Source organism: Sipha flava, unplaced genomic scaffold, assembly GCF_003268045.1.
Source record: "Sipha flava isolate LNK unplaced genomic scaffold, YSA_version1 40_pilon_pilon, whole genome shotgun sequence".
NCBI lineage: Eukaryota > Metazoa > Arthropoda > Insecta > Hemiptera > Aphididae > Sipha > Sipha flava.
Window position 1 is genome coordinate 1069831 of NW_020273126.1, and position 27697 is coordinate 1097527.

Consider the following 27697-nt stretch of genomic DNA (forward strand, 5'->3'; position numbering starts at 1 on the left):
TTCAAAAGTCATAAATGACTTGGTACAAAGGTACAGAAAAAGAGAAGATTAATTTATATCATGCGGTTGTAATGGTTCTATAAAAATATTTGTAATATGATTATTAATTCGTATCTTATATGGATTTTTTAGACCATTTTAAATGCCCCACAGCAAATTTGAAAATACGTCACTGCCAGTAGCGATCTATGTATGCGTGTGTCGTAGTACGGCTCATTTCGTTTAATATTATTATAATTTTTGCCATTATTATTATTATTACTGATATTTACGCGCAACCGGTCGGATCCCGGATCTGTTGTTTTGGCTCGCGACGACGACGACCACTTTACCGCCTCGTCGCATAATTTTTTCCGTTGCTACGATCACCGCGAAACCGTTGCCGTTGTTCGTTGCGCGTCTATTGCATTTCCGATCCGCGTTCGGGCGGTGGACAAAGTCGCGTGTTTCGTGCTTGCCGGTCGGTATTCCGAAGCGCATAACGGACGACAATAGCGTAACAAACTCACGGTATGCGCGCGCGTGTGTATACTATAATATTGTACCGCGGTAACAACAAATGAATAACAACCGCGATCAGGAGCAGTCTCGGGCGGCAGGTCGAAATCCGATTGGGAACAGGTGGCGGTCGCGGTCCCGTCTGTCGGCCGCGCAGCCGACGAGTGTTCGTGTTCAGTCGTCCCGGTGCAGCCGCGTTCTGCGTCGTGCGTACTGCTGTATAGTTGACGACGAGTTCCTATCCTCGTTACGCGGTCCGACCGTGGACACGTGCAGTGCTCGCGGCAGTTTTGTCGTCGTCGTCTAATCGCATTAGTATAGTATTGCCGTGTAACCCTTTACGTCGCCGTTGACTTTTCGCGTGATTCATGTCCCGACGGCGCTTGTCGCGTGAAATCGTATTTAACAATCGTTTTCCGTCGAAATACGAAAGAAATTTTAACCGGCCGATCGTTTTTCGTGCACCCGTCGAGTAGTGTTTTCGTCTCGAAGGAAACGGTCCGTCGCCCGGGCCCCGTAGCACGCCCGTGTGTGTGGTGAGTACATACAATAAAAAAAACCGAACACATGAGCTGGCCCCGCTGCCGCCTTCGCTCGTCACCAGTTGTTGCGGTCCGCCGGGGACACACATTCCTTAAACACGAACTCTCGGGTACGGCCGTGTATTTTAGATGCCCGTATATTAGAATAAATATCAATACGTTATTACTGTGCGTACGTGTCTTTTTTTTTTCTCAACGTCAACATTAACAATTTATTGTTGTCGTTTGTACGGTCGTCCCATGCGCGCACTAATAACGTTATTTCAGAGGGCTGCCCTCCTCCCAGCCAGTACAAAATTGTATGTTACATAACACGTAATGATGCGTGCGTGCGATGCGGTTTGTCTATTATTCGAAATCTTCTCCGGTCGGAACGGTTCGACAGTTTTAAAATGCAGTTTTTGTTTTTTCTTACGTATTCGCTTTTGTACTCTCCACCATCTCGGCAGTCGTTGTAATTTTTTTTCAACATAAACGGTGAAATATTTTTAATTATTACTATTATTACAGCTGTCCCTATTGCTATACTTGATCTGCGTTCGTAAAATGTGGTCGACTGTAGTCTTGATTTTCGGTCGTTTAACGCCAAGAGAAATCGACGTGGTCTATGCAGGTTTCAATTAATGTCGGGTGTCGTTCTAAAAGTTTTCTCATACCTGAATGGCACCTTGGATTATGGATTATAATTTATCATCTATTCAATTACGCGTTAATGAAATTCGTCCCGTATTCAAATCTTAATAAATTTCATGTTTTACTATCCGATAAACGTTTTAAATAATCGAGTTTAAATATTTACTCTTGGAGTTCTTCTACTGGTTAATTCAAGAACTTTCACTAATTAGCAAATATACTGTTTTACTCTTAATGCATAATTGACTTGTTTTTCTTTAGCACTTAATGCTATCACATAGTATTTACGATTCAATAACACAAATTATTTTGTACTTGAACGTGGCAACAAATTTTTTCTTTTATCTATACGACATAGTGTTGCTAGAATTTTATTGTAAGAACTGAAATAGTTTTTTATAAAATTAAAAATTAATAATTAAGATAACATTTTGGTAAGGGTTAATCGTTGAAAAAGTGCACCTGTTGAGTGTAAAACGTGTATCAATATTTTCAACATTGTTAATTATGCGATAACCTGTAATGTAATGTATTAAGTGTGTTTTCATGTGTCCATTAGTTATTTTATGCATGAATCGATAATCTAATTACATTTTTATATTAAATGCTGCGACTTAAAAGATAATATAATAAATACTTGAAAACAATTAAATCTTGTATAGGATATGTTGCATTAATGGCGTGTCACAGTTAGTCGTAACATTTACTTGCATTATGTGATTTTGAAAAATCCGTTGTTGGTTACTAACGTTTCGTGTTTTACTTAAGTGTTTCATAAAAACCCTAATAATTATTATAATCTGTATAATTGTAGCTAGTAATTATTATACCAAGTTATTTGTATAGTTTAATTATAATTTGTGTCGTTGATTATTTCGTGAGCACTGAGAAAAAATATTTTAATTTCATGGCATTAGAACCCTACAGTATTGTCTTTTTAACAGTCGTAAAATGTTTTGTGTTTACATGAACGTTAATATATATGTATATATTAATTATTACTTAATAAATGTTATATCTGCATAACGATATCACAGACAAACTTTTTTGAAACTAAATATTGAGGAATGTTCAAAGCTTTGTTTAATTTAATAATTTCAAAAGTAATTTCACACAATTATAACTATACTTTGAAATAAAATTTATTAATATAATTATATAAATATAAAAAATAGGAAGTATTTTTATTAAAAATAAAATTTTACTTACCGCTTGTAAGAAATATCTTGTTTTTGGTACTAACCATGAATAAATTAAATAACTGGTGATTAGCTTGTTAACTGCCAGAGGCGTATCTACAAATTATGTTACTCGGGGTACAACATAATATTAGCGGTCCTAAAGGTTACAAATAAATAATTTACCTAAAATGACTTGATATATGTATTTTTGAATGCAATTTCAATGTATAATAGATACAAAACAGTAATCACACAGACTCTATATAAAGATAGATATACATTCATATGTTATAGAAATGTTTATTTTCAATAAACAACTTAAAATTGATTGTAGATTTATACTTAAGCTTACATCTTAATTTAATAAATTGGCTACAAATAAACTAAACTAATAATTTTCTTGTTTATTTTGTAGCAAATTCATTTACATCTTCATAATTTATGAATTTAGCGATTCCGTTCTCAATAGATATGACTGAACGATCATTTTGCATATCATGTTTTGTAATCAATCGTAAATATGATTTAATTAGTTTCAGTTTACTGAAACTGTACTTACAAGATGCCGATATCATGGGTCAAATAAGAAATATTTGATTGGTTGTATATATTTTTGGATAAACATCTTGAAGATAATTTTTAAAAATAAAATTCAAAATTTCATGAGAACGAATATTTAATAATTTATTTTCAAATTGAATTATTTACATATTGAGTAAAACTATCCGATTCTAAACAAATGAATTTTTATCAATATTTTTAACAAAAAAGGTTCAATTTTTTTGAAAAAATTAAGACGTATTTAATTTAAAAATACGCGTTGACAATTTGAAACTTTTGCCCTTCTGAGATTAGCGCCTGGGGATGAGCCCTTGATTTCTGCTCTCCATACATCAGGTGTTATTAACTACACCAGATATATACACTTATAGTTATTTTAAAATTACGTACCTCGGAATTTCGCTAAACACGTTATTTGATTGAATCATTTTCCATTTTGAATTACAGATAATGTTATATTTTTTCCAATAGTATAATATATTAATATGTTATAATAATTTTAAAATTGGGATACGATGGTGTTGGTGTTATTATTGTTCATACGACTGTAGCCGATAAAAATCAACCGATATAATATTTTTTTTTGTTAATAGATTTTGTGTTACAATTAATCTCGACAGTTAGGGACAATAGAATATTATTACGAGCTTTTTTGTGTAAAAACTGTTCGTTATTGTAGTGTACCAACTGACATGAATTTATCAAGTACTTCCATACAATGTAACGTCAATAAACATCATTATAATTCTTGAAAAGGTAACGTCTCTTACGGTGGAGCGCAACTCGTGCGTATTTTATTTATTTTTCGAGTGATCGATATTTTGCCATTTGTCCGCCGTTGTGCCGTGCCATTGTGTTTTGCCCAAAACTATTCCCCGGCGACGGCGGTCCGTAACCCCGTGCGGGTGTTCAAAATATTGTGTCACACGGTGGACCGTCATGATAACATAATGTTCTAAAGCTCCAGAGATGGCGTTGTGTCCCGTGGCGTTGTTACTTTACTTTGTCTGCAGCTATAATACATCGCGAATGGTGGCCACATGTCCCGGATTGCGTTGGATTGGGTAGATTACAAGTGTTTACGCTATCCTAAAGTATTATGGGCGCATGTAAACTCCGCCACAAGTACATTTTTTTATTGTAAGCTCCGCCAGAAAAAAAAACAGGTAAAATTACGTTCATGTAAACTCCGCCACTAAAAAAAAATCAGGTAAAATTGAATTCATGTAAACTCCGCCAGTGAAGAAAATCAACTAGTAATATAAAATGAATATGATAAATTATTAAAAAAAAAAATTAATTTTTTTAGCTTATATACATGTGATATGTCATTTAGTTTTATATAAGTCTGGGTTTGAAATTCGGTAAGAACTTAACTAAAATATGAACATTCGGTTGACTTTTATAAAATTAATTTCTTAGATGATCATAAAAGGATTCACAGGCAAAACACAAAAAAAACTGGCGGATTTTACATATATCCAATAAAGGTGAGAAAAAAAAACTGGCCGAGTTTATATTAGACCTTTTATTACCTTTTTATCTTAACCGATATTCTGGTGGAGATTATAATCGCCCAATATTATACCGTGCATTATCAGTCGGGTCATAAGTGTGAAACATTGGCAAATATTTTTTTCTTCTAATTTTTTTGGTTTTCAGACCGTTTCATAAAGTCAACACTAGAATGTCGCACTTATTTCATACCTGACTATCAATATTTAATTGCCGATGAAATGATGCGATAATAATTATCATATTAAATAAAAATATACAAATATGAACTATATTCTATAGTCATTAATTTATAATAAATTCATATGTTAACTATATTAATAAGTTATAAATTATAATAAAAAATGTATAGTTATAAATAGGGCCCGGAATTATATTCTTTTAAAATAGCCAAAATAAGATGCTAATATTCTCTTAAAAATTTGAAAATATTCTTCCAATATTCTTTAAAAATCATAATAAAATATGCCAAATGTTTCATGATTCGTATAGATTTAAAACCCCCGTCTGACTGCATAGACTCAAAAAAAATATGCAAAAGAATATAATTCCGGGCTCTAGTTATAAATAATATTAATATATATATATATATATAATTAATAATAATGTTGTAATTATTTCTGCATATTAAATAAACATAAGAAAAAAAATGTATATTGACATATATACTGTTAATGAGTTCTGAAACTTTTTTTAAGTATGCACATATGTGTTGTAGGTATAGTTTTTGTAACTTGTATAATGTACAACGTAAGAAAAATTTTAATACAACATTATAAAATTTTAAATTTCAGTATGCAGATGTTATCTGTAGTTCCTTTATAGTTTAATATTTTTTTATTTTTATTTTATGAAAATTAAATATTTCACGAAGCTTTCATGAAATATTTAAAAAAAATAAATTTTATGAAATTTTAGAACCCTAATTATTAGTTACCCCTGCTCTAATTATAATTAGTATTAATAATTGGATTGATTCAGACCGACGCATAATATAAACTAAAAAAAAAAAAAATAATTCACTGCCCTTATTGTGTGTAATCTTATTTAAGTTGTACGAATTATTAATTTTAATATTATTAATAAAACATTGTGAGCGGAATTTTGATATTACGATAGACGCTCGTATTTTCGAAAACTCAATGCCATATTTATATGTAAGTTATAATTTACTTAACTGAATAAATAATGGTATTCATTTGTAATTGAACTATGATGAATAGCTATAATAGACGTACATAATATATAAATATCGTTTATGTATAACAATTTACGAGTTAAACGAAGACCGCAATGAAAAGTATAACATTCAATCAAATACAAACGAAAGGATGTTTGTTATCGTTGTCCAAATGATGAAAATTGCATGATTATATAATGTATGATAATTCAAGAGTCCTGATAATATAATATGTCAAAATGTCCGTTATGACATACGAGTATAATTAATTGGTAAATATAACTATAAATACTCAATAAATAAAATTATATTCAACTTTAATACAAATTTAGACGGTACGAACTTATAACTTACAACTCAACACTAGGATGTGCTTTTATTCTCTTATATTTAAAAATTGAAAACGTTAATCACGTAAAGAATCGACTATCTGGAATTAAGTATCTATAAAAAATAAAATTTGAAACGTTATAAGATAATATTAATAATTTACTTTAAATATCTTACTAATTAGGTTAATCAGTTATTTTGTTTTTCAAATTTCACTATCACAAAATATTTTTTGAATGACTAATGAATGGCTTTTCAGTAAAACAATCAGTGTAGGCTGTTATTGTAAATACATTTTTTTTCTAATTATTTGTTACCGACATATTATTTGATATCAGTATTTATCATTTAATTGAAGTAATATTTTATTTTATTAGATATGTTGTTGTACTGTAACTGAGAATATTTTTTTAAATAAACCGAAAACGATAGCTTTAATTAGCTTTAATTTTGTTTCTTACAACTTTATTTTTTATTGCTCGAGCTAAACTTTTAATATTTCTCGTTACATAAAGATACTTCATTTAGAGAATGGAGTCTTCATCAATTCAGTGTACTGATGCGTTTCAGACTTATTCATTGTAGGTTCCTTTTTTCGCTGTTAATACTCATTATGTTATGTAATAAGTATTGCGTAACAGTCCAGGGGTACTGATTTATAATACATACATCAATTATACTATATATTATTCCACCCTTGATTGTCTGCATATTTTTTGAAGTGGTATACTTGAATATTAAACCTTCAATACAAATTATACTAAGAACTTATAATTTATTATTTAAAATTGTGGTAAGCAAACAAATTTTTGATTCCGAAGTAAAAACATTTTACAATGGTCAACTCCTGTGATTTCCGATTAATTTTTACCACGTCCCCCGCTCTTGTTTACAAGTTGGGTTTCCTCACGTCCACTACTGTGAATGTTGTCAGTTTATTTTCCTTCGTGGAGCGGGGGTAGTCACATAGAAATATTAATCTTCCATTATATGCTTAAGATTTAAAGGTCGTTGTCTTTACGAAAAAAAATAAAAATATCTAGTTTTGGCTATGCACCTTTTCTCTCGTATTATTTGTTCCTCCACTATTTCGATGATAGCTTATAATTTTTCTAAAATGATATTTTTTTAATACCTTAATCTACAATTATATATTAATAAAGATTTTATCATATCATATCATATCTATTGGCTATTGCATTGGGTACTTAAATCTTGCTGAACTAGATTTAATCCATCTTATTATACCGATGTCAAATAATTTTCGTTTACTCTCTCTCTCTTATTTAGTAATAATATTACATCTTTTATAGTGAAAAAATGTACATTTTTTAAAATATCTAAAACGCTAAATTTTATATTATAAATTATTCTTTGTCACTGTTTTTGATTATGAAAGTTTTTGAGTGCATGTGTGTTTTTTATCTTATCAGCTTATATTATTTGGCCCCAGAACTAAATATCATTTATTTAAAATCGGCGGTGCAAGAAACCGCAAGTAAATTTGAATGTTTCATGAACATATTTTGTAATGTGGGCAAGTTCATTTCTGGTTTAAGTATTTGATTTTGTCTCCATCGAGACAGTGAATTACGGTTTCTATACTACGCTCCATTAATGTGGTTGTAATGAGGTTAAACACATTCATGCAGTTTTATTTTTATCCTACGCTCTTCTTATATTTGCACTGCAACCTTTTAAATTGTAAGGTTATTGTCATATACTTATACTCCAAGAATTATTTTAATTAGGTTTTAATCGAAGTATTGTATGAGTTATGGAATTGTAATATTGCTGAAACTGTTTTTTATAGATTAGTTTTTTTCTATTAATTATGGTTTTAGTTTGAACATTTTAAATATATCTTTTATAAGTTTTCACTTGTATTTAGTTCATGGTAACAAATAACTTTAGTTTATATTTCATAAAATATTAATTTTAAATTATTAAGTTAAAAACTACACAGAAAACTGTGTTATGTGTAATTAATAGGTATTTCAGTATTTATTTTTTGTCTGTGTATTCATCAATGGTTTAGATTTGTTTGAAATATTTTTTTAAGATAAAATATATGTTTAAATAAAGTTAAAGTTAACTAAGTTTTGTGATTAGTCGGTAAATTCATAAACTAAATTTGATATTGTATCTTTTATCGAATGGAAATGACCGAATAATCAAACTTTGTACTATGTCTTTCGCAAAGTTATACTTGTACACTGTACATATTTTACATTGTCGATTGATAATACGATGAATCCTAAAAATATGTATTTGGACTGTAGTATTGTTGGCATAAAATTACAAACATTAATACTATTTTAATGGGTAAAAGTTATCATGATTTTATATATTTTAATTTAATAAGTATATTCCTTGCTATCATGTTAAAAAATGGACGTGTGCATTGAGCCTTAGGTACATGATGAAACCATCAAAGATAATATCTCAATTTGAAATTTAAAAATTCCAATTTTTTAATGTTATTTTAAGTTTAGATGTAAACTCAGGTTTTTGACAATTCTTAAGTTAATTTTGTCAGATTAAAAAATCTACCAATTTATTATCATTAGGAATGTATTTATCACCATGAACAATCTTTTTTTATAACTGTTAAATTTTTATATATTTTGCTAATTATATATTTTGCGTAAATAATAAATAATTACTAAATAATCATACAAAACAGGACTTTTTGTAGTAATTGTTTTTATTATTTTTACTTTATTCTTCATATTCTAACCTGATGTAAGTACATTTATTACGCTAACATTTTATAAGCAATTTGTTGAAAATAATTTGTGTAGTCTTATAGATAGTTATTATTTGGGTTTTTTTTTCTAATCAAACCTTTCCGGCCATAAATTAGGAAATTTTAGGAAAAATTGGTTTTTTATTATTTTGACATTCATATAGATTATATATTATTTACAGTTCGTAGTGAAACATAATCATAAATATAATCATGGGGTTTAATTATTTTTTAAGTAGTTAAATATAAATAATAATTTATCTTATCACATAATAAAGTCTGTCAATTGTTTATCATATCCCATAGCATATTATGTTTTATGGGAAGTGCAATTGTTAAACGTTTGAAGATATAACATGTAGTAATATTTATTTTATCAGAAAATGACAGTATAATAGGGTTAGGCGGCATAAAGACTTGATCTACAAAGACTATAAAGATATCATAAGTTATTTGTCAACATTACATCTTAAGGAGTTGTATCTTTGGTTATTTGTTAATAAATATTTCAGAGTACTGTGAGTGATTATGAATAAATTTAAACGAATTTACATTATTATCGAATATATATACTAATTAGTATTTTATAGAACTAAGTTTTTCATTTTATCACTAAAATAAGTTAAACATCTATGTTTGTGTGATGCCGAACATAGTGGCGTTCCCACGAATTTGGTATGCGGGGAATGTCATACATAAAAATGTATTATTTTCAATTTTTATTCTTTATTATTATATAAAAAAAATGCAATTACGGTGGAAATTCATCCTTCTGGCTTTTACACTAAATTCATCAATAATTTGTTCTGTAGATAATGGAATGCCTCGATGTATGTTCATTAAAGCAATCCATTTAACCATGACTGCCCAATTGTATTTCTTAAATGCGTTTTTAAACGTTTAAGACTAAAAACAAAAAAATCCCATGGGGATATATCCCCCCTGCGCACACCACAATTTTGGAGTATTCATAATGTGTTCTGAAGTTAAAAAACAAGTATAATTTTTGTTTATCATCTCAATATTTTCTAACTGATTATTACCCGTAAATTCATGTTCTTTTTTTTTCTTAAATTTAATCGTTACTTTACCAATAAACAATTTTAATTATTAATGTTCAAGTATAGGGATTCAATAAATTAATTTATATATTTCTTGAAGTATTACTTAATTGTTACAAGGAACATTTCTTGATTATCATTACAATTAACTACGAACCGTTATTTATTACGTAACAAATATTTTTATTAAATCGTACAATGACTGTTTATAAATAACATTTTATTTCTATTCTAATATTACTCCTATTTCAAGATATTTTTCTTTTTTTAAAAATATTTCTTTCTAAAATATTTACACTTTCATTTAATTGTGTAAATACAGAATTAGACTATTAGCATTGTCAATTCTTTAAATGCCAGTTGGATTTATTAAGTTGTATTTTATTATACGAAATTCCAATTCTCTTTAATTATCATGTGCATTTTCTGTACGACTGTAATCAATAGTAATTACTAACTTCTTTGAAATAATTGTATAATGTACAATGTATATGACTGTGTCTTATTTCAGTAGTTTTTTGTTTTTGTTCAAATTTTAAGGAGATTGTTTAAAGAATCCCAATATTCGATTCAAGATGTCATCATTTTATTAATGTCGCTATTGACTGTAACATTATAATAGTTTAATGGGATTACGATTTAATTCGAGGTATCGGCATTCTACGATAATCCGACAGTAATTTTGTTGTATCTAATCGTTACAATTCTTGTTTTCATTTATATATATATATAAATGAAAAATAAAAAATAAAAAATTATAAAATAAATATGATTATTATATTATAGTATTAGTATATTATTATTAGTATTATTATAATTATATAATATGTTTTAATAAAAATAATTTAATTAAAATATAAAATATAAAATATATACAGACCCAGGTCTAGAATTATAATTGGGAGATTTTTTGAAGAACAAAAAGATAATAAACAATTAAAATAAATAATAATACTAAATTATTGATTCAAATTGGAACTTAAATAATTATTGTTAATTTTTAAAACACAATGACAAAGCTTTATCTCCTTGTTTTATTATATATATATATAGTATAAATAGTAATAATTAGTACTCAAAATTCATGCAAAAAAATAAAAATAACTAATTTTTTCAAAAAATTTTATTTAATCATCAAATATAATAATACTTTTAGCATACAAATTAATATATAATAACTATAAAAATAATTTTTTTCTTTTATCCATTTCATTCGATTATCCGTCACCATCTTGGTCCCGTTGTAGACGGATAATCGAGGTCTTACTGTAATATAGTTTATGGTATATTTTTTTGGTGTAGATAGTAATATTTCTTAAGATATAAATAAAGATCATATTTTAAATCTACATTTTTAGCTTATCTTTGCTTATACATTTTAAAAAAAATATATACTATTTTGCAATATCTGTTAAGCTGCTTGTATATTAGTCATTATTTTAATTACTGTTATTTTGTTAACAAATAATATGAAAATGTATTTTTCTAACCCATACATGTTTCAATATTATGGAGTTTGTATGGATATAATGCATATTGTTTTTTTTAAATGCGTAGTTAAGCACATGTTTAACCTTAACTAAAACATGTTTTATTTTGAAAACTTGATTATTTTTTAAACTACTTAAATGTACAATTATTTTTGTTGATAAAATCAATTAGAAGTTATATACTATGTTTACAATATTCAATTTTGCTTTACGAATCATTTTATATCAATTGTAATTGAAACATTGTATGAATTATTGATTAATTGAATAATTGATTTTAAATGGATACACTGAAATGTTATCAATATAGTAGAGTAATATTCCCAGTTATTTTCATGGATATATACATTTTATAAACTGATAGTTATAAATATATCAGTTAATAATTTATTAACTAGCCATATTATCTAAAGGTTATTATATCGATTTAGTAATCTGGTTATTTTATCGATCTGATAATTACAATCTTAAGTGATTAATATGGCAAGTAAATTAAGTCCTTTATAAATATAAAATGTTATTTGATGAAATAAGGGTTTTTACTTACGCATTTTTTGTTTTGTAATTATTATAGAATGTTTTCGGTAAGAAACATACAAATTTATTTTTCGAAAATATAGTCATTAATATATTTTATTTTGCATCCTTTATATAATTTAGGATACATGCATTTTTAAGATAGTTAATTTTTGTTCACATTTTATTATATTTTATTTATTAAAATTAGGGTGCAGATTTAAATGTACTTAAAACTAAAAAATTATATTTACATGCAAATATATTTACTCGTATTTTTGTCTAAATATGTAATTAAAGCACAAAATATGTAAAATAAAAAAATTAAATTAAATTTTTATTAAAAGCTATAAGCTGGGTACATAATATTCGTCAATTGGGGTGCAATATGTTCTTATAACGGCTGAAGGATCTTTTCATTTCAACAGAAATTATAAGTGTAAATTTGAGAGTTCTTATTTCAGTAGAACTGAAGCAAGGCTCGCGACGTATGACTGGCGCAGTCAGTAATTCCTAGTTTATTCTTTACCGGATTTAACGGCAACAATGGCGATTTTTTCTAAATAGGGAATAGTTTTACAATAATATTTAATAAAAGTAAAAATATGTAAATAATCTCATATATGTAAAAATATATAGCACTAAACATAGCTTAAAACTCTCGGATAGTCATGAAATATACTTATACAGAAGAATCATACAAATCTAATCCCTAATTATACTCATTGTGAGTAAAAAAATATTTGTATTTCGAATTATATAAATTAAAGTTCATAGAAGTTTTCTTTTATGGTTTAATTAATAGTTTAATAAATTTTCGTTGTATATAAACTAACTATATTTTGAAACTATTTTTAAACTTTTTGGCTATGAACGATTAGTTGGATTTAAATCAGCTTTATCTAGTTTGTTGTACACTAAAAAAAAAGACTACAAAATATAATCATTTTGATAAACTTTTTCGGATGAAAAATAGTTTTTCTAATGTACAACTGATTAATATAAATATTTAAAATGTATTTATGTATTTATATTTTAAATTTTAAATATAATTTTAATTGCATATCTTAGTAATTTTAAGAGGATATTATAAGTACAATTATAATTTTCGAACACTAGTTATGATTAACTAAATAGTTAGGTAATTATATAGTTAATAATGCATAAATGCTAAGTAACAACCCGTTTAAAGAAAATCCCGGTATACAAAAACCAACTAAGACTAACTGATTAAAATATTCATACCAAATATAAGGATAGGTACGTTATGTTATCTGCTCGGTTATCTGTTATTTTAATGTTGACTATCATTCTAAGATGCAACGTATTTAAAACTAAAAAAGATTAAATAAATTTTATTGTTTCAAGTGTTTATGTTATCAATTTATTAATGTATTTTAAAATAAAATTTACTGAGTGAAACGTTATTTGAATGCTGGTTTAGCTAAATTCAAACAAAAGTATTTCTCTAATAAAATATTCCAATAATATTTATATTCTATGTGGAGATGAAATATGTTATTTATTTTTCGTGCACAGGCGTGATAAAATCTTCTTGGCCCCGATATAAAGTATAAGTATTTGATGAATTAGTCAGAGTGTAGATGATGACATAAAAAACATTTACAAGACAAAAATAATATGTATATTTTTATATTAATAAACATTTTATAGAAATTTTTTTGTTGAATTTGACAAAAACTCACGTAACACATTTTAAGTAAAACGTTATATTATACCGTAAAGTTTTTTATGATCCAATATTAAATACGTCACCATGTGTGAATTTAATATCTCATAGTATCAACCACAATGTCACCTGCGGTGCTATTGTTTACATTAAATCAATTTCATTTCTACTTGATATGCTATGAAATACAAGGTATAACAGTATCCTATGTATTATATGTATACATGTGTAATGCGTTTTTTTAACTTTTTCTTTGTGTGTTTTGTGTAATATAATAAAAATGTAGTTTTTGTTTTTTTAAGATATATCTGTAAAAAAATCATTGTATTGGTTTTTCAGTTTGTAGATTTGTATTATATTTAGCTAACGTGATTTTGTTTATGTTATAAAAATAACATTTTTGGTTGCTTCAGATTCAATTCAATTTAAATTTTTAGTTTATTCTAATAAATATTATTAGTATATTGCAAGTGTTTGATGCTTATTTGAATTTTTATCAAATGCAGTTTAATATTCAACATACATCCCAGTATTTACAAATTAAAGTAGAAATGGTTTCTTTGATTTACCCAGAACTTAAAATAAATACATATAACTAGAAAAGCGTATTAATTATTAAAACTTTATATTAATGAAAATATTTACAAGTAAATGTTTTTTTATGTGCAATAAATATAAACATTTCAACATAGATGTTTTTAAATTATTATTCAAAAAATATAAAATCAATATTTTTTTTTGAATTTCTAATATAGGTATGTCTGCTCGTGAGTTGTGCTTATAAAGAAAAATATAATTTGGAGGTTAATATTATTTCCCTAATAAATATACTATTAATAAAATATAATTATTTCATGTTTATTGAAAAAAAATGAGTTATGTACAATTTACGATAAATGGATATAATATAAAATTCGGTGCTCTCTTTATATGCCTCTTGGTTAAATATTTTAAATAAAATATTATTTTGTATGTTTGTAAACTTATTTTACGACTGTGTATTTTTTAATGTTTTTAAAGCTAATATTGTGAATAATGATAAACTAATTAGTTTATAATCTGGATCACTTGGCTACTGGATATTTCGAAGCAAAACAGAACGTTGGTTAAATACCATTTCATACAACAGAGATTAAAATATTATATACTTGTATGTATTTAAATGTGCATAGACTAATTTTTTTTTTTTAAAAAAACGTATTCATAAATAATTTTTAAATAAATAATATAATTTTTTTTCTTTGTGTTTTTCTCTTACACGGAATACTTTATATTCCAGTCATATTTAGTCAACCCACTAAAGCATGATGTATGAAGGAAAATCCAGTATGACCAGGAAAGGCGGGAATGAGCGGGACTTGTGGCCTGAAGATTCGTTCTTCAATAGAGATTTCGTGTTGAAAAAGTAAAAAATTTTAGAAATTTAAAATCAAGTTAGAGTTGTTATAATAACAAAGCAAGTTCCTACCATTCTACCCATTAGGCGAATACTTATTCTTATCGTTTAATATTAAATAATAATAGTATGTTATTAATTTTAAGTATAATGTTTATAATCTACTAATTAATTAATATGATTTAAATAAATGTTTACAATATTATGTTGTTTAAATATTAGATAATACGTATATGATGTGTATTTGAACAATATTCATTAGTTTTTCATTTATCATGACGTTTGTTCAACAACCTTAATACACATACATTATGATATAAGATGATGGTTTTTTGAAAGTTGTTTTAGCTTGAAAAAAAAAACCAAAATCATCATGGTGTTTTAGTATTAATTAATATGTAACCATGTACACAATCGGATGAAATGTGAATGTCCATGAATAATTCAAATGTTTTGAAAAAGAAAAAACGTGGATTTTTCGAGTGAATGTACGAAATACTATAATTATTATTCAAAAATGAATCCGTCCAATATTTAGCATATGCAATGTCCACGCGTATGCTAGGACTATTAACTGTAACGTGTTTTTTTTTCATATATATTTTATTGCACGTGTCACATGGCGGGCAAGCGTTAGTGCATGTCGTGTTTGCCATGTTTGGCGAACACGTTTTACAACGGACCTAAATAATACATAAACGATATTCCCGAATCGAGTTATCGTGAAAAGCGTTTTTCAACACTATCGTTTGGCATTTCATATACCGTTCTCTCCGCCGTGGTCTTGTCGACATTCCGCCGTAGCATTACTATTCACGCGCGTTTGTGTTTCGCTGAACGCAAGCATTACGCCACTCGTCAAAACGACTTGGCGTGCGAACCGTATACCGGGTAACGTGTTTTGCAAACCTGGACACATTATCATAAGATAATAGTTGTGATTCATGGTTTTACGATACGTACACTCTTTCGCCACCCATCACTTCAACAGTACAATATGTCGCTGGACTTTCGCCTTTTTTCTATTCGTTGTATATTATGATAAGCGCATACTTCTTTGATAACTCATCGAATTATTGTCAAACATGATTGCATAAACTCTCATAAGTAATTTATTTATACTGTAAATAGTAGAGAACTTACTTATTTAAAATAATAGTGTTTATTAAAGATTGATAACATGAAAAATTAGGATCGACACTAATTTAATAGGTAAATATTTTCGCTAAAAAAGTTTTGATAAAAAATCAAGTATTCGGTTATCGTCAAATTAAGTTTGATATCACGATAATAGATGAACCAATGAGAAGTGATGAAAGATCCGCGCCATATTTACGCATCATTAAATACGACTATTGACATCATGGGTACATTCAAAACTACCCTTCTACCATTGGTCTATACATTCTTATTAAAAATTTTATTATCATTTATTACCCTTGTTCATCTTATTCTCAAGAATTCAAATGCTGCCATCAAACTTTCCAAACATTTTAACAAATTCTTGGACATTATTTTTATTATCCATGGAAGTTCGCAGTGTTAAATTTGACTGCACCCAACAGTTGATTGGCATGCAATTAATTCATAATTCATATTTTTGTATTTTATAAGCGATTTGAAAAAAAAATACGAGTGAACTATAAGTATTATTGAAGTAAAGTATTCAAGAATTTAAGTATTGTGTCCTTTTAGCATGAAGTATTTTCGATGACATTTTAAATACTTTTTTTGTATTAAATAATATTGAGTTTTTTTTTTAAACATGAAAACGTAGATCATGAAACAAAACAAATTATAAGTATAACATGTGTTATAGTATATTATAAATAATATGTAAATAATACTTAATATGTGATCGAACAATAATTAGGAAAATATGTGATTTTTTTCAAATAATAAAATATTTGTCAAGAATGATAAAGACCAATTAACAAATTGAATAAACAAATAGAACAAAATAAAGACCAAGACGATTCTGAATGTACCCGTATTTGCAAAATACGTTACCGGGTATGCTGCACGCATATTTTTCCAGGAACTGCAATCTGCAGTGTTATTATTTACCTACGTGTGCCATTTCTCCTCCATGTTTCTAAATCCGTCGTCGCGGATAATATATACTTTTTTTGTCGCCATCATTTATGCATCATTTACATTTTATGGGTCACTGCAAGATAATGTATCGATTGATTAATCGCGTAGTTTTTAAAAACACTTTTTTCCTTACCGGTTTTCTAAAACGTAGCGGTTGTTGTCACCGCTTACACACACACACACACACTTGTAATATTGCACGTGCCTCGCGTGCACACGCGAGGGCACACACCGAGCATGAACAATATTATTTATTCATAATATTCTATCGTCATGCGTTTTTTTGTCGTTTCTAATAATTTTTAATCGGAAAATTATGTAAATTGGTCGCGTCTCTTTTGCCATCACACCCCGTGCTGCACATTGTATATTTTACCAATAATAATGTCACTGTACGCGGAGTTGTGCGTGCATTGATTGTTCGCGTACGTGCGTGTACGTCGAATGTTATTCCCGCGAGGCCGCAGTCAACAACTCCGCGTAGGGATGGATTCGCGGACCGTGGGCGGCGAGATGGTTGGAGAGTTTTCCGAATTCACAGACTGACAACCCCACCACCATCTTTCCCCTCGTCGCTTCCTTTCCGCGGTTCCGCGTGCACGCGTTTGCGAACCCGAACACGTTTCGTGTTTTTATTAGACACACACGCACGAGCGTAATGTGCACGTCGTTGATTACCTCATTGTTGATCACCGTGCAGTCGCAGAAACCTTAACCGTCCGCGCTCGCGCTGTAATGACGTAATGATAGAAATTTGTTTTTCCCTCGGCAGGCCGCGGATGATGCTGTTCGTGTCATCAACAGATAATCGCCATCATCATCATCTTTGTCAACATATCATTATCACCAACGCCGTCCGGTGCGCGATCGATTCCACGGCATCGATCGATCGAGGATAACGGAGAGAGCGGCGTTTGAGCTTGTGACGGAAACAACCCCGCCGCCGCACGACCAATGGCTGGCGTTGAAAGCATCGGGTTTTTATAACGATACGTTATATCCCCCCCTCTCCCTGAGCGTCCATTTCGCAAGTGTATTTATTTCCCCCCCGGTCTCCTCTATCCGTTGTTTTGCCGGGTGCTCTGCCGTTCCGTCCCACCACGTTCGGCGGCGTGTTGTTCGCCGCCGTCGTCGCTGGAGAATCGCGTGCGGGCGCAGCAACAATATGATGTGCGCCATCGACGCCACCGCCACCGCCACCGTTGCCGTTGATGCCGCCGTCGTCTACGTCGCCGCCTACGTCGCTGCTGTTGCTGTCGTCACGACGGACGTCGTCGTCACCACCGCCGCCGCCGCAGCCACGGGCATCGCCGCCGTAAAGTGTCGGGGGGCGCCACGCGCTTTCAGTCAACGATGATCGCCACCGACGCCGCGGTGTGCACACCATGTGACGCGTGAACCGACCGCGCGGTCGTTCGCTGAACATAATTAACACTTGTAGATCATAATATTGTTATACACACGTATATATACAACACGTGCAAATAGTGTTCGAGTCGTACGCGTAATAGTGTTTTTACCTCGTTTGCCGCGCCCGGGCACTGGCGAAAAACAATTTAAACGACGGACGTTTCGTAAAAAAAATAAATTTAAAAAAAAAACTGCGCAACTAGACGAATTTGTTTTTTTTTTTTAATACCGTTTTGTTTGTTATAAACGTTAATATAGTTTGCCCCCTCCCCCATAGACACACACACGTTTTCCGAAAAATGAAGTACAAATTTTTGCTCAAAAACTGCCGATCACCATGAACGCCGCCACCAGGTGGTTGTCCGTGCTGGTCTGGCTGTGGTCGCTGTCCGCTGCGACCGTGGCCGACGAGGAGAAGGTGTGCGGCAGCATAGTGGTGCGCAACACCGGCGACCGCTTGTCCCAGCTGCACAACTGCACCGTCATCCGGGGCCATGTACAGATCGTGCTGCTGGATGCGACCAAGCCGTCCGACTTCGACATCATCAGCTTCCCACAGCTGCGCGAGATCACCCAATACCTGGTCGTGTACCGCGTGGCCGGGCTCACCAGCCTGGGAAAACTGTTCCCCAACCTGATGCTGATCCGCGGCCTGCACAGCCCGCAGTCCACTTTCCCCGGGCTGTCGCTGATGATTCACGACAACGGGGACCTCAGAGAAATCGGGCTGTACAGCTTGACCAACATTACCCGGGGCTCCATCATCATATCCAGAAATGCTCGTGAGTCGTTCTCTTGTCGTTCTTTTTTTTTTCCGATAGTTTTGTTTCTCAGACGATTACCCCGCAATCCAGTGGCGTGTATAGAAATGGTTTTCGCTATGGGCTAATTTTTTTTATGAACACACCGTTTTCTAAAAATAGCGTATCATGACCACTCGTTCCACGTAATTCGTTATCACTTCATCGGCTATTTATTATAAAAGTACGAACTAGAAATTAACCGTTAGATATTAATATTTTTTATTTTTAGGCTTTAAATCATGATTATTTACAATGTATACAAATTAAAAACAGTACTTGAATGACCTAAAATGTTCTCACCTAAAATTTCACTATAGACCACATGGCCCTCCCCTATATACGCCACTGTCCCCAGTGATGAATTTAAGGGGGGGAAGGGGCAAATGCCTCGGGTGGCAAATTTTTGGGAGCGGCAAAATATTCTAACTTTTATTGTTGATGAATTCATGATTTTTTTTTAATTTTCACACCTTTTTCGGTATTGTTTAGTATTTTAAAAAATATTGTTGAGTATCTAATAAGAAATTAAAAAAATTTATACTATACCTAGTCACCTAGGTAATAGTAAAATAGCAAAATAGATATATTACATTTATTATTCGATAAGATATTATATTTTCGTTCAATTTTTTTAATAAAGAATCGGGTACACAGAACGCGGTATTCACTTTAGGGCACATTTAAAAAGTTTACAAACGGAGTAAAATTGTACCTAAAAGTGTTCAATGTATGTTAGCATTTATAAAAGAGAATAGTTTAGTTGAAGTATATCCTTATATTGATATTGCTCTAAGGATGCTACTATGTATGTACACCTTCAAGTAATTGTTCAACGGAAAAATCATTTTTTACATTAAAAAGGGTCAAAACTTATTTAAGATCAACAACGGGAGAAAATCATCTTAATTAATTAACAAACCTGGACATTTAAGCTGATTTAACGAAAACTATTAATTTTAATGATATTATTGAACATTTTTCTTCTCAAAAGTCAAGAAAAAAATTGTAAGCTATCGATTATTTTATTATATATATATATATATATATAATTAATAATAAATATAGTATATATAATCTAATAAAAACCATGTATTGTTAATCATTGTGCATATAATAAGTGTTAATTCCGTTTTCTATATTTAATATATATATATTTTTTTTTAAAAGAGGAATATTCACTTTGAAAAGAAAAAAATTAGGTTAACGTTAGGATATATATTACTATAAAATTATCTAATACAATATCGTAAAACAACTGATTTATAATTTGTTTCATAAAATTAATTAATTAATTTCTTAGCTTTGAATTTATTTATATATATATATATATTTTGATAAAGGGGAAGGGCGAAAAAATTATTTTGCCCCGGGACGCGTATATATTAAATGCGCCACTGACTGTCCCAATCGACGGCTGCATGTGGTCACACCATCACTACCACCACAGGTGTCGGTTGTAAAAAAAGCATATAGGAATTGTCGGTGTGGGATACGGGACACAGCTTATGGGATTTTATATATTTTCTACTAGAAAAATCTAAAACGTCCGTGAGATACACTTGTATTTTATGCCGGGAACTAGGTGCAACTATTCTATCGACCTGTACTTGTATTATAACAATGCCTGAGTGGCTTCTTCTCATTTCACGAATCATCGGTCTCAAGACCGATTCGTGCAATTTGTTTGAACATGCTATAATCGTAATAAATTTCATCAGACGCGTAACGAAAAAATAATAATAAATACTTTGTATGTAAAACGGATGGTGGTTTTTTGTATAGTTTAGTGCTGCTGCACGCTAATATTGATAATTTATTTCACATGCACATATTTATTATATAATAAAGTATATCGAACTCAATAAAATAATTTTTATAAATATCTACTCACCCGGTATCCAAGTACTATTTATGAGATCTTAATGTGGCCAAACACTCGGATTTTTGTTGGTTTATCGGGATCGAAGAAAACTGCACTGTTAATTTATATATTTTGTTCATACACCGTTTACCCTCACACATACTACTTTGATTTTCATCGTTGTTCGGTATTCGATTTGAACTGATCGTTTTATTCGTACGCTAAGTCATCCACACACAACAAAATTGTCTTCAGTTATCATTCTACGGTTTTTATTAGCTTCCACGTTTTTTAAACGCACTAAATTTTTAAGTAGGAATGTTTTATTTTTAACCGGTATCACATACCATGTGTTTGGCTACAACAGCTTCAACAGCCATACTACAGATGATAAAAAGAAAAGTTCGCACATTGTACACTGACCAAAAACCAATAGTGTGTGGCCACCTTTAAGGTTAAGATATATCGACCGTCTTTTCTGGGCTCTAAAGTTTAAACCTAGGACCTCCGTTAAAGTATGTGTATTTGTCGATACATTTGAGGTACAAGATAGCGGCCACTATGTGTTGAAGTTGATCGTTTACGCACAGATGTATACCTACATGTGGACGTCATATTTAGGGTATTTATTACGCAAAATTCGGTGTAGAATAAATCTCGGCATTTTCCCGCTCGAGGACATGAATGTAGCGTACATTTATACGTAAGAAAATATCGAGAGTAATTAAGAAAGTTTCCAAGGATTAAAAAAAAAGTTGCTAAAGTTCATATTTTCAACTTTAAACATAATACTTAAAAAATAAATTATGTACAAATAAATATAAAATTACAGTGAGAAGCAACGTGATGGGTAACAACATGATTTTGTGGTTTTATAAGCTTAAAATAATATCAAAAATAAGATGATCACTATTACCATTTCGAATTCCATTTTATAGATAGTGTATATGACTTATTCATGGTAACAGAAAATAAAACGTGAGATGTATTATCTACGTAGGAATTTCAATTATATTTCTTAGATGAAATTATTAAACAATACAATCTAACTATAATATTTCATATATTAAAGTTATTTTTTATTTTTTTTTAGGATTGTGTTATGCCAATACAATTGATTGGGGCCAAATCACTAATGGTGTTAGTAATGATGCTAACATAATCAACGATAATGAAGCTGCAAATAAATGTCAAGGGTGCTCAAATTCAGGATGTCCAGAAGATAGATGTTGGTCACAGGAGCATGGACGATGTCAATTAGGCCGATTAAAAGGTTGCCATCCTTTATGTGCCGGTGGTTGTCATGTACCAAACTCTGCTAAGCATTGTTTTGCTTGTACTGCATATTTGTATAAAGGCGAATGTATTAAAGAATGCCCCCATGGCCTGTAAGTTTAATTAGAAACTATCTAACTTTACTTTTTGTTTTATTCAGCGCATTGATATTTGTTATGTTGTTTAGTTATGGTCATCTTGGGGAATGTTTAACTGGTGAAAAATGTTGCCGTATACCAGTTACCAGAGAAGAATCTACTCCAGATGACTTGAATTTAAATTATATTCCATTTGATCGTGTGTGTCGTGAAGAGTGCCCATATGGGTTTGAAGTTACACCTGATAAAAAGAATTGTACATTATGTACTAAAACTAAAAATGGAAATTGTCAACGTAACTGTAACAGTTTCAAGATTAGTGATGAGGTATTAAGGAGGAATGATGAATACCGGCTACATACTAACTGCACGACTATCAAATCTTTAGAGATTGAAGTCAAGTTTGGAACTAGCGAAGACGTAGAACGTCGATTGGAAGAGTATATTGGCAAAGTTGAAGTTATATTGGATCAGCTAAAGATTATACGGTCATATTCATTGACTTCATTGAATTTCTTGCGAAATTTACATGAAATACGCGGTGAAAATACAGCTAACAAAATAGCCTTGGTAGTACGTGGGAATAAGAATTTACAAAAATTATGGACTACCAAGGAAAATGAAACCCGTGCGGTAAAGATATTGAATGGTACAGTTTCGTTTCATTATAACCCTAAGTTATGTATGTCAGAAATATATAAGTTTGGAAATTTATCATCTCTGCCTGCGTTTTCAGATATAGAAGTATCAAATATATCTAATGGAGATCAGTTTGCATGCATTGTTTATAATTTATTAGTAGAAACTGTTAAAATCGAAACACAATCTATTGTTATACGCATGCAAAAACCTGTAGAAGTGGATAATCTAGAAAGATTTCTAGTTTATTTTATTGAAGCAGCTAAATGGAATGAAACCATTGAAACTACTGAATGTGAAGGTTCTAGTTGGAAAATTGATGATATTAGTTCCAAAAGAGTTCTTAATGAGACTGAAATCTACCATGTCATTACTAATTTAGAGCCAAACACAGAGTACATTTATTATGTTAAGACTTATACAATTGCATCCACAACTAGTATGAGTGATATATTTCGTAATAAGACTCTTCCATCAAAACCGTCCACCCCTCAATACTTTACAGCTCAACCAGTGTCTAGTTCTGAAGTGGAACTGACTTGGAAACCTCCTTCACACCCTCATGGTAAATTAGTTAAGTATGTTATCAAAGGATTTCATTTAAAAGACGACCAAGCCATTTTGGATCAACGTAGTTACTGTAAAAATATAACATTTAGAGGTGATAGGGAGAGCTACAATTCTTCCCCATCAATTATAAGTAAACTGCAATCATATGCTGACCAAAAATGTGAGAAACAATGTGAACAGCAAAAAAATACTGACATTGATATGTGTAATGATTTTGAACATGGCATTGACTTTGATTTGATTCCAATTCAAAGTCGCAAGTTGATGTTTGAAACATGCAGTAACTTTCTTAATACTTTCATTAATTCAAAGTGTATGGCTATGCAACACAGTGATGAAACTTATTTTCAAAATAATATGAATGAGAATTGTACAGAAATGTGGTCAGTCAGTAATGTATTACATAATATTACAGAAATAGATGGTAGCATGTCTCATTTGTTCTATCAATTAAATGAAAATGAAACATCAAAAACTCTTACACGTCTAAAACATTTCAGTCGATATGTGTTGTCCATATTGGTCTGTAGAGAGGTTGTCGAACAAGAGCTATTAAATTCTAGTAAACATGTGGACTCTTGTAGCCAAGAGACATTGATATTAGTTCGCACATCAAAAAATAAAGAAGCCGATGTTATTGATAGTGATCGCATACGTGTTTATGTGAACAACCATACAGTCAACATATCCTGGGAGGTACCAACTTTGATAAATAGCCTAATACATAGTTTCAAGTTGGATTACAAACGTGTAGATGTTGTAAATTATGTGTCTGTATGTATTACAATGAAAGAATATGAATCTGCTGGCCGATCATATGTTATCAAGAATATGGTGCCTGGTAAATATCATTATAAACTCCAAGCAGTTTCATTAGCTGGCGAGGGGCCTTTTACTAGTTTGAAAGTATTTGAAGTTACCAATATGGATTCCCTTGAAAATTTACACTTGGTTCTTATGATCCTTGTTTGTGGTTGTATATTAATTATATTAATGGGTGTTATTATACGTACTTACTTTAGTCGAAAATTATTGCAACGTAATAACATATATAGTCTGGCTAATAATCCTGGTTATATTGGCATATTAGTTGAAGATGAATGGGAGTTGAATCGAGAAGATGTTGTAATACAAAAAATTATTGGTAGAGGAACATTTGGTACCGTGCATGAAGGTATACTTATGTCTCAGAATATTCCTTGTGCTGTGAAATCTGTAAGCAAGACAAACTTTTTGAGATATCATGCAGAATTCTTAAATGAAGCAGCCATAATGAAAAAGTTTAGTGAAGCATACCATATAGTAAAATTACTTGGTGTAGTAACCAAAAGCCATCCACCGCTGTTGGTTATGGAACTCATGGGCCGTGGTGATTTGAAAAGTGTATTGGTAAAGTGTAAGGAAACCGATAATCCACCTCCACCTAACATGTAACTATTAAAAAAAATTTGAATAAAAGTGTATTAATGTATTTTAATGATTATATGTTCATATTTTAGGCTTACTATTATCCGGATGGCTGCACAAGTAGCTGATGGTATGGCGTTCCTAGAATATAATAGATTTATCCATCGTGACTTGGCAGCACGTAACTGTATGGTGGCTAATGATATGACAGTTAAAATTGGTGATTTTGGCATGAGTCGACAAATCTATAACGGTGATTATTACCGTAAAGGAAATAAAGGTGAAATGCCTATACGGTGGATGGCGCCCGAGAGTCTAGGTGAAGGTATATTCACTAGTCAATCAGATGTTTGGAGTTATGGTGTTGTGATTTGGGAAATTGTAACATTGGGCGCACAGCCATATTCTGGCAAAACTAACAATGAGGTTATGGCATATGTACTTGATGGCCACTTGTTAAACTTACCGAGGTTCTGTCCTGATGTGTTAGCTGCTATCGTCAAATTGTGTTGGAGTTGGATGGCTTCTCAGCGACCAAAGTTCCTAAAAATAGTCAAAACTCTTGATATTTATCTAGATGATAATTTCAGGTGGATTTTGTAAAATATTTAAATTAATTATATTATTACAGTATTTTTACCTTTTTTTTTTTTTTAGATCAGTTTCATTTTATCACAATCATCTTGCAAATGACGAAGCACCTGCTGATTAATAATCGTTAATGTCTCTATGTGCTACGTATGAAGAAGATGTGAATAATGATAGTATTAGTTTTGAAAGTGGTGATACGGTTGCTATTTACAGTGCTTTCCATGCAGACAAAAAAAAAAAAAAAAAAAAAAAAAAATGAGTAATGGACATTTGCCAATGTAATTTATTTAACTTTAGTGGAAAAGTTAGTATTTAAGTGAAAATAAATGTTACCAGTAAAGTCTATTTAAAACTAGGTATTATATTTTATTTTGTTCATATTTATGAACGATGCAAACTGTCATCTTGCAATTGTTTTTATAGACTATAAAATTGTCTTTGTTAATTTTTTTTTTTATGTAATTTAATATTTTTTGATGTGCTAATTTCATTGAAGATTTTTAATTTAGTTTTTTTTTTTTACCACCTAAATGTAAAAACATTGTTCTAGTTTCTAGTCAGCGCGTGGAAATCTTGTCTCTCTCCGCCGTTTGTTTTTTTTATTTTATTATTATTATTATTATTATTATTATTTCTATTTTTATTATTATTATTTTGTTTTAATTTTAATAGATTTTTATCAGTCTACAAAATAAAAATATATTGTCACAGAAATACTTTTTTGGAACAAATGGACTGTGGTTATGTGTAATTGATAAATTGGCGTACTATTTTTTTTTACTTTTTAAAATCCTATGAAATATAATTTTTTCAATTAACGCATATCTGCGCCTGAAAAATATTTTGAATACTGGTTTAATTATGTATCCAAAAAAGTATTTGATATTAAAGAAGCAGATATTTTTTGAAAATATTTTTAAAACAAGTCTCAATTCAAAAAATGCAAATATAAGACTAATGGTATCCCATAATTTTATCAAAAATATAAAGTTATTTATTAAATATTTAATTGTTTTTGATAAATGTTTTTAGAATTTTATTGTTGATACATTTATAATAGTTAAATGTCCATTCTTTAGTGAAATTCTCCATTTCTTGATGTTCAAATTATATTTACCTAGGTATTAAGGCATGTTTTTACTAAAATAACTGATTTTTAAATAATTTAACTAAATTGGATCTCCAACTACCAAAATTGTTTCATTTTATATTATCTAGTTTTATTTTTCCAATAAAGTAATTTCAATAATATGATGATAATTGCATATATTTTAAATAATATTTCAACCAATAATTAGAAGATACATTTTATACTGTTAGTATTGGAATAATTGCAAACATAAAATATATGTAATTTTAACTGAAATAATTTCGAAAGCGTTTATTTATGTATTATTTGAATAATAAAATTTTATGTATAAACAATAATTTTAGTTTGGAAACATTGAAAATATAAATATATATATATTTTTTTTCTTTTTTTGAACCCTTAATGTGGTGATTCGTAAATATCTTGACTTTGTACATTAAATCAAGTTTAAAAATAATAAAACCAATGATGTATTAAAGGGTGGTTAGGGTTGTTATAAATATTTAACTTATTT

The 27697-nt window shown here is 30.0% G+C and overlaps 1 protein-coding gene across 1 annotated transcript; it reads left to right on the forward strand.

Annotated features, from left to right (window-relative positions):
- The first annotated feature begins 432 nt into the window (after positions 1 to 432).
- On the forward strand, positions 433 to 26349 carry LOC112688808 (insulin-like peptide receptor). Its single transcript, XM_025562185.1, has 6 exons — positions 433 to 1034; positions 18212 to 19631; positions 22607 to 22901; positions 22976 to 25525; positions 25595 to 26092; positions 26160 to 26349. Exons 2-6 carry the CDS (start codon positions 19187 to 19189, stop codon positions 26212 to 26214), a joined length of 3843 nt encoding a protein of 1280 aa, XP_025417970.1. The 5' UTR covers positions 433 to 1034; positions 18212 to 19186; the 3' UTR covers positions 26215 to 26349.
- Positions 26350 to 27697: the final 1348 nt, after the last annotated feature.

Coding starts and splice junctions, on each gene's coding strand:
- LOC112688808 (XM_025562185.1), top strand. CDS start 19,187: ATGAACGCCGCCACCAGGTGGTTGTCCGTGCTGGTCTGGCTGTGGTCG. Junction 19,632..22,606: donor CATCATATCCAGAAATGCTC/GTGAGTCGTTCT, acceptor ATTTTTTTTTAG/GATTGTGTTATGCCAATACA. Junction 26,093..26,159: donor TATCTAGATGATAATTTCAG/GTGGATTTTGTA, acceptor TTTTTTTTTTAG/ATCAGTTTCATTTTATCACA.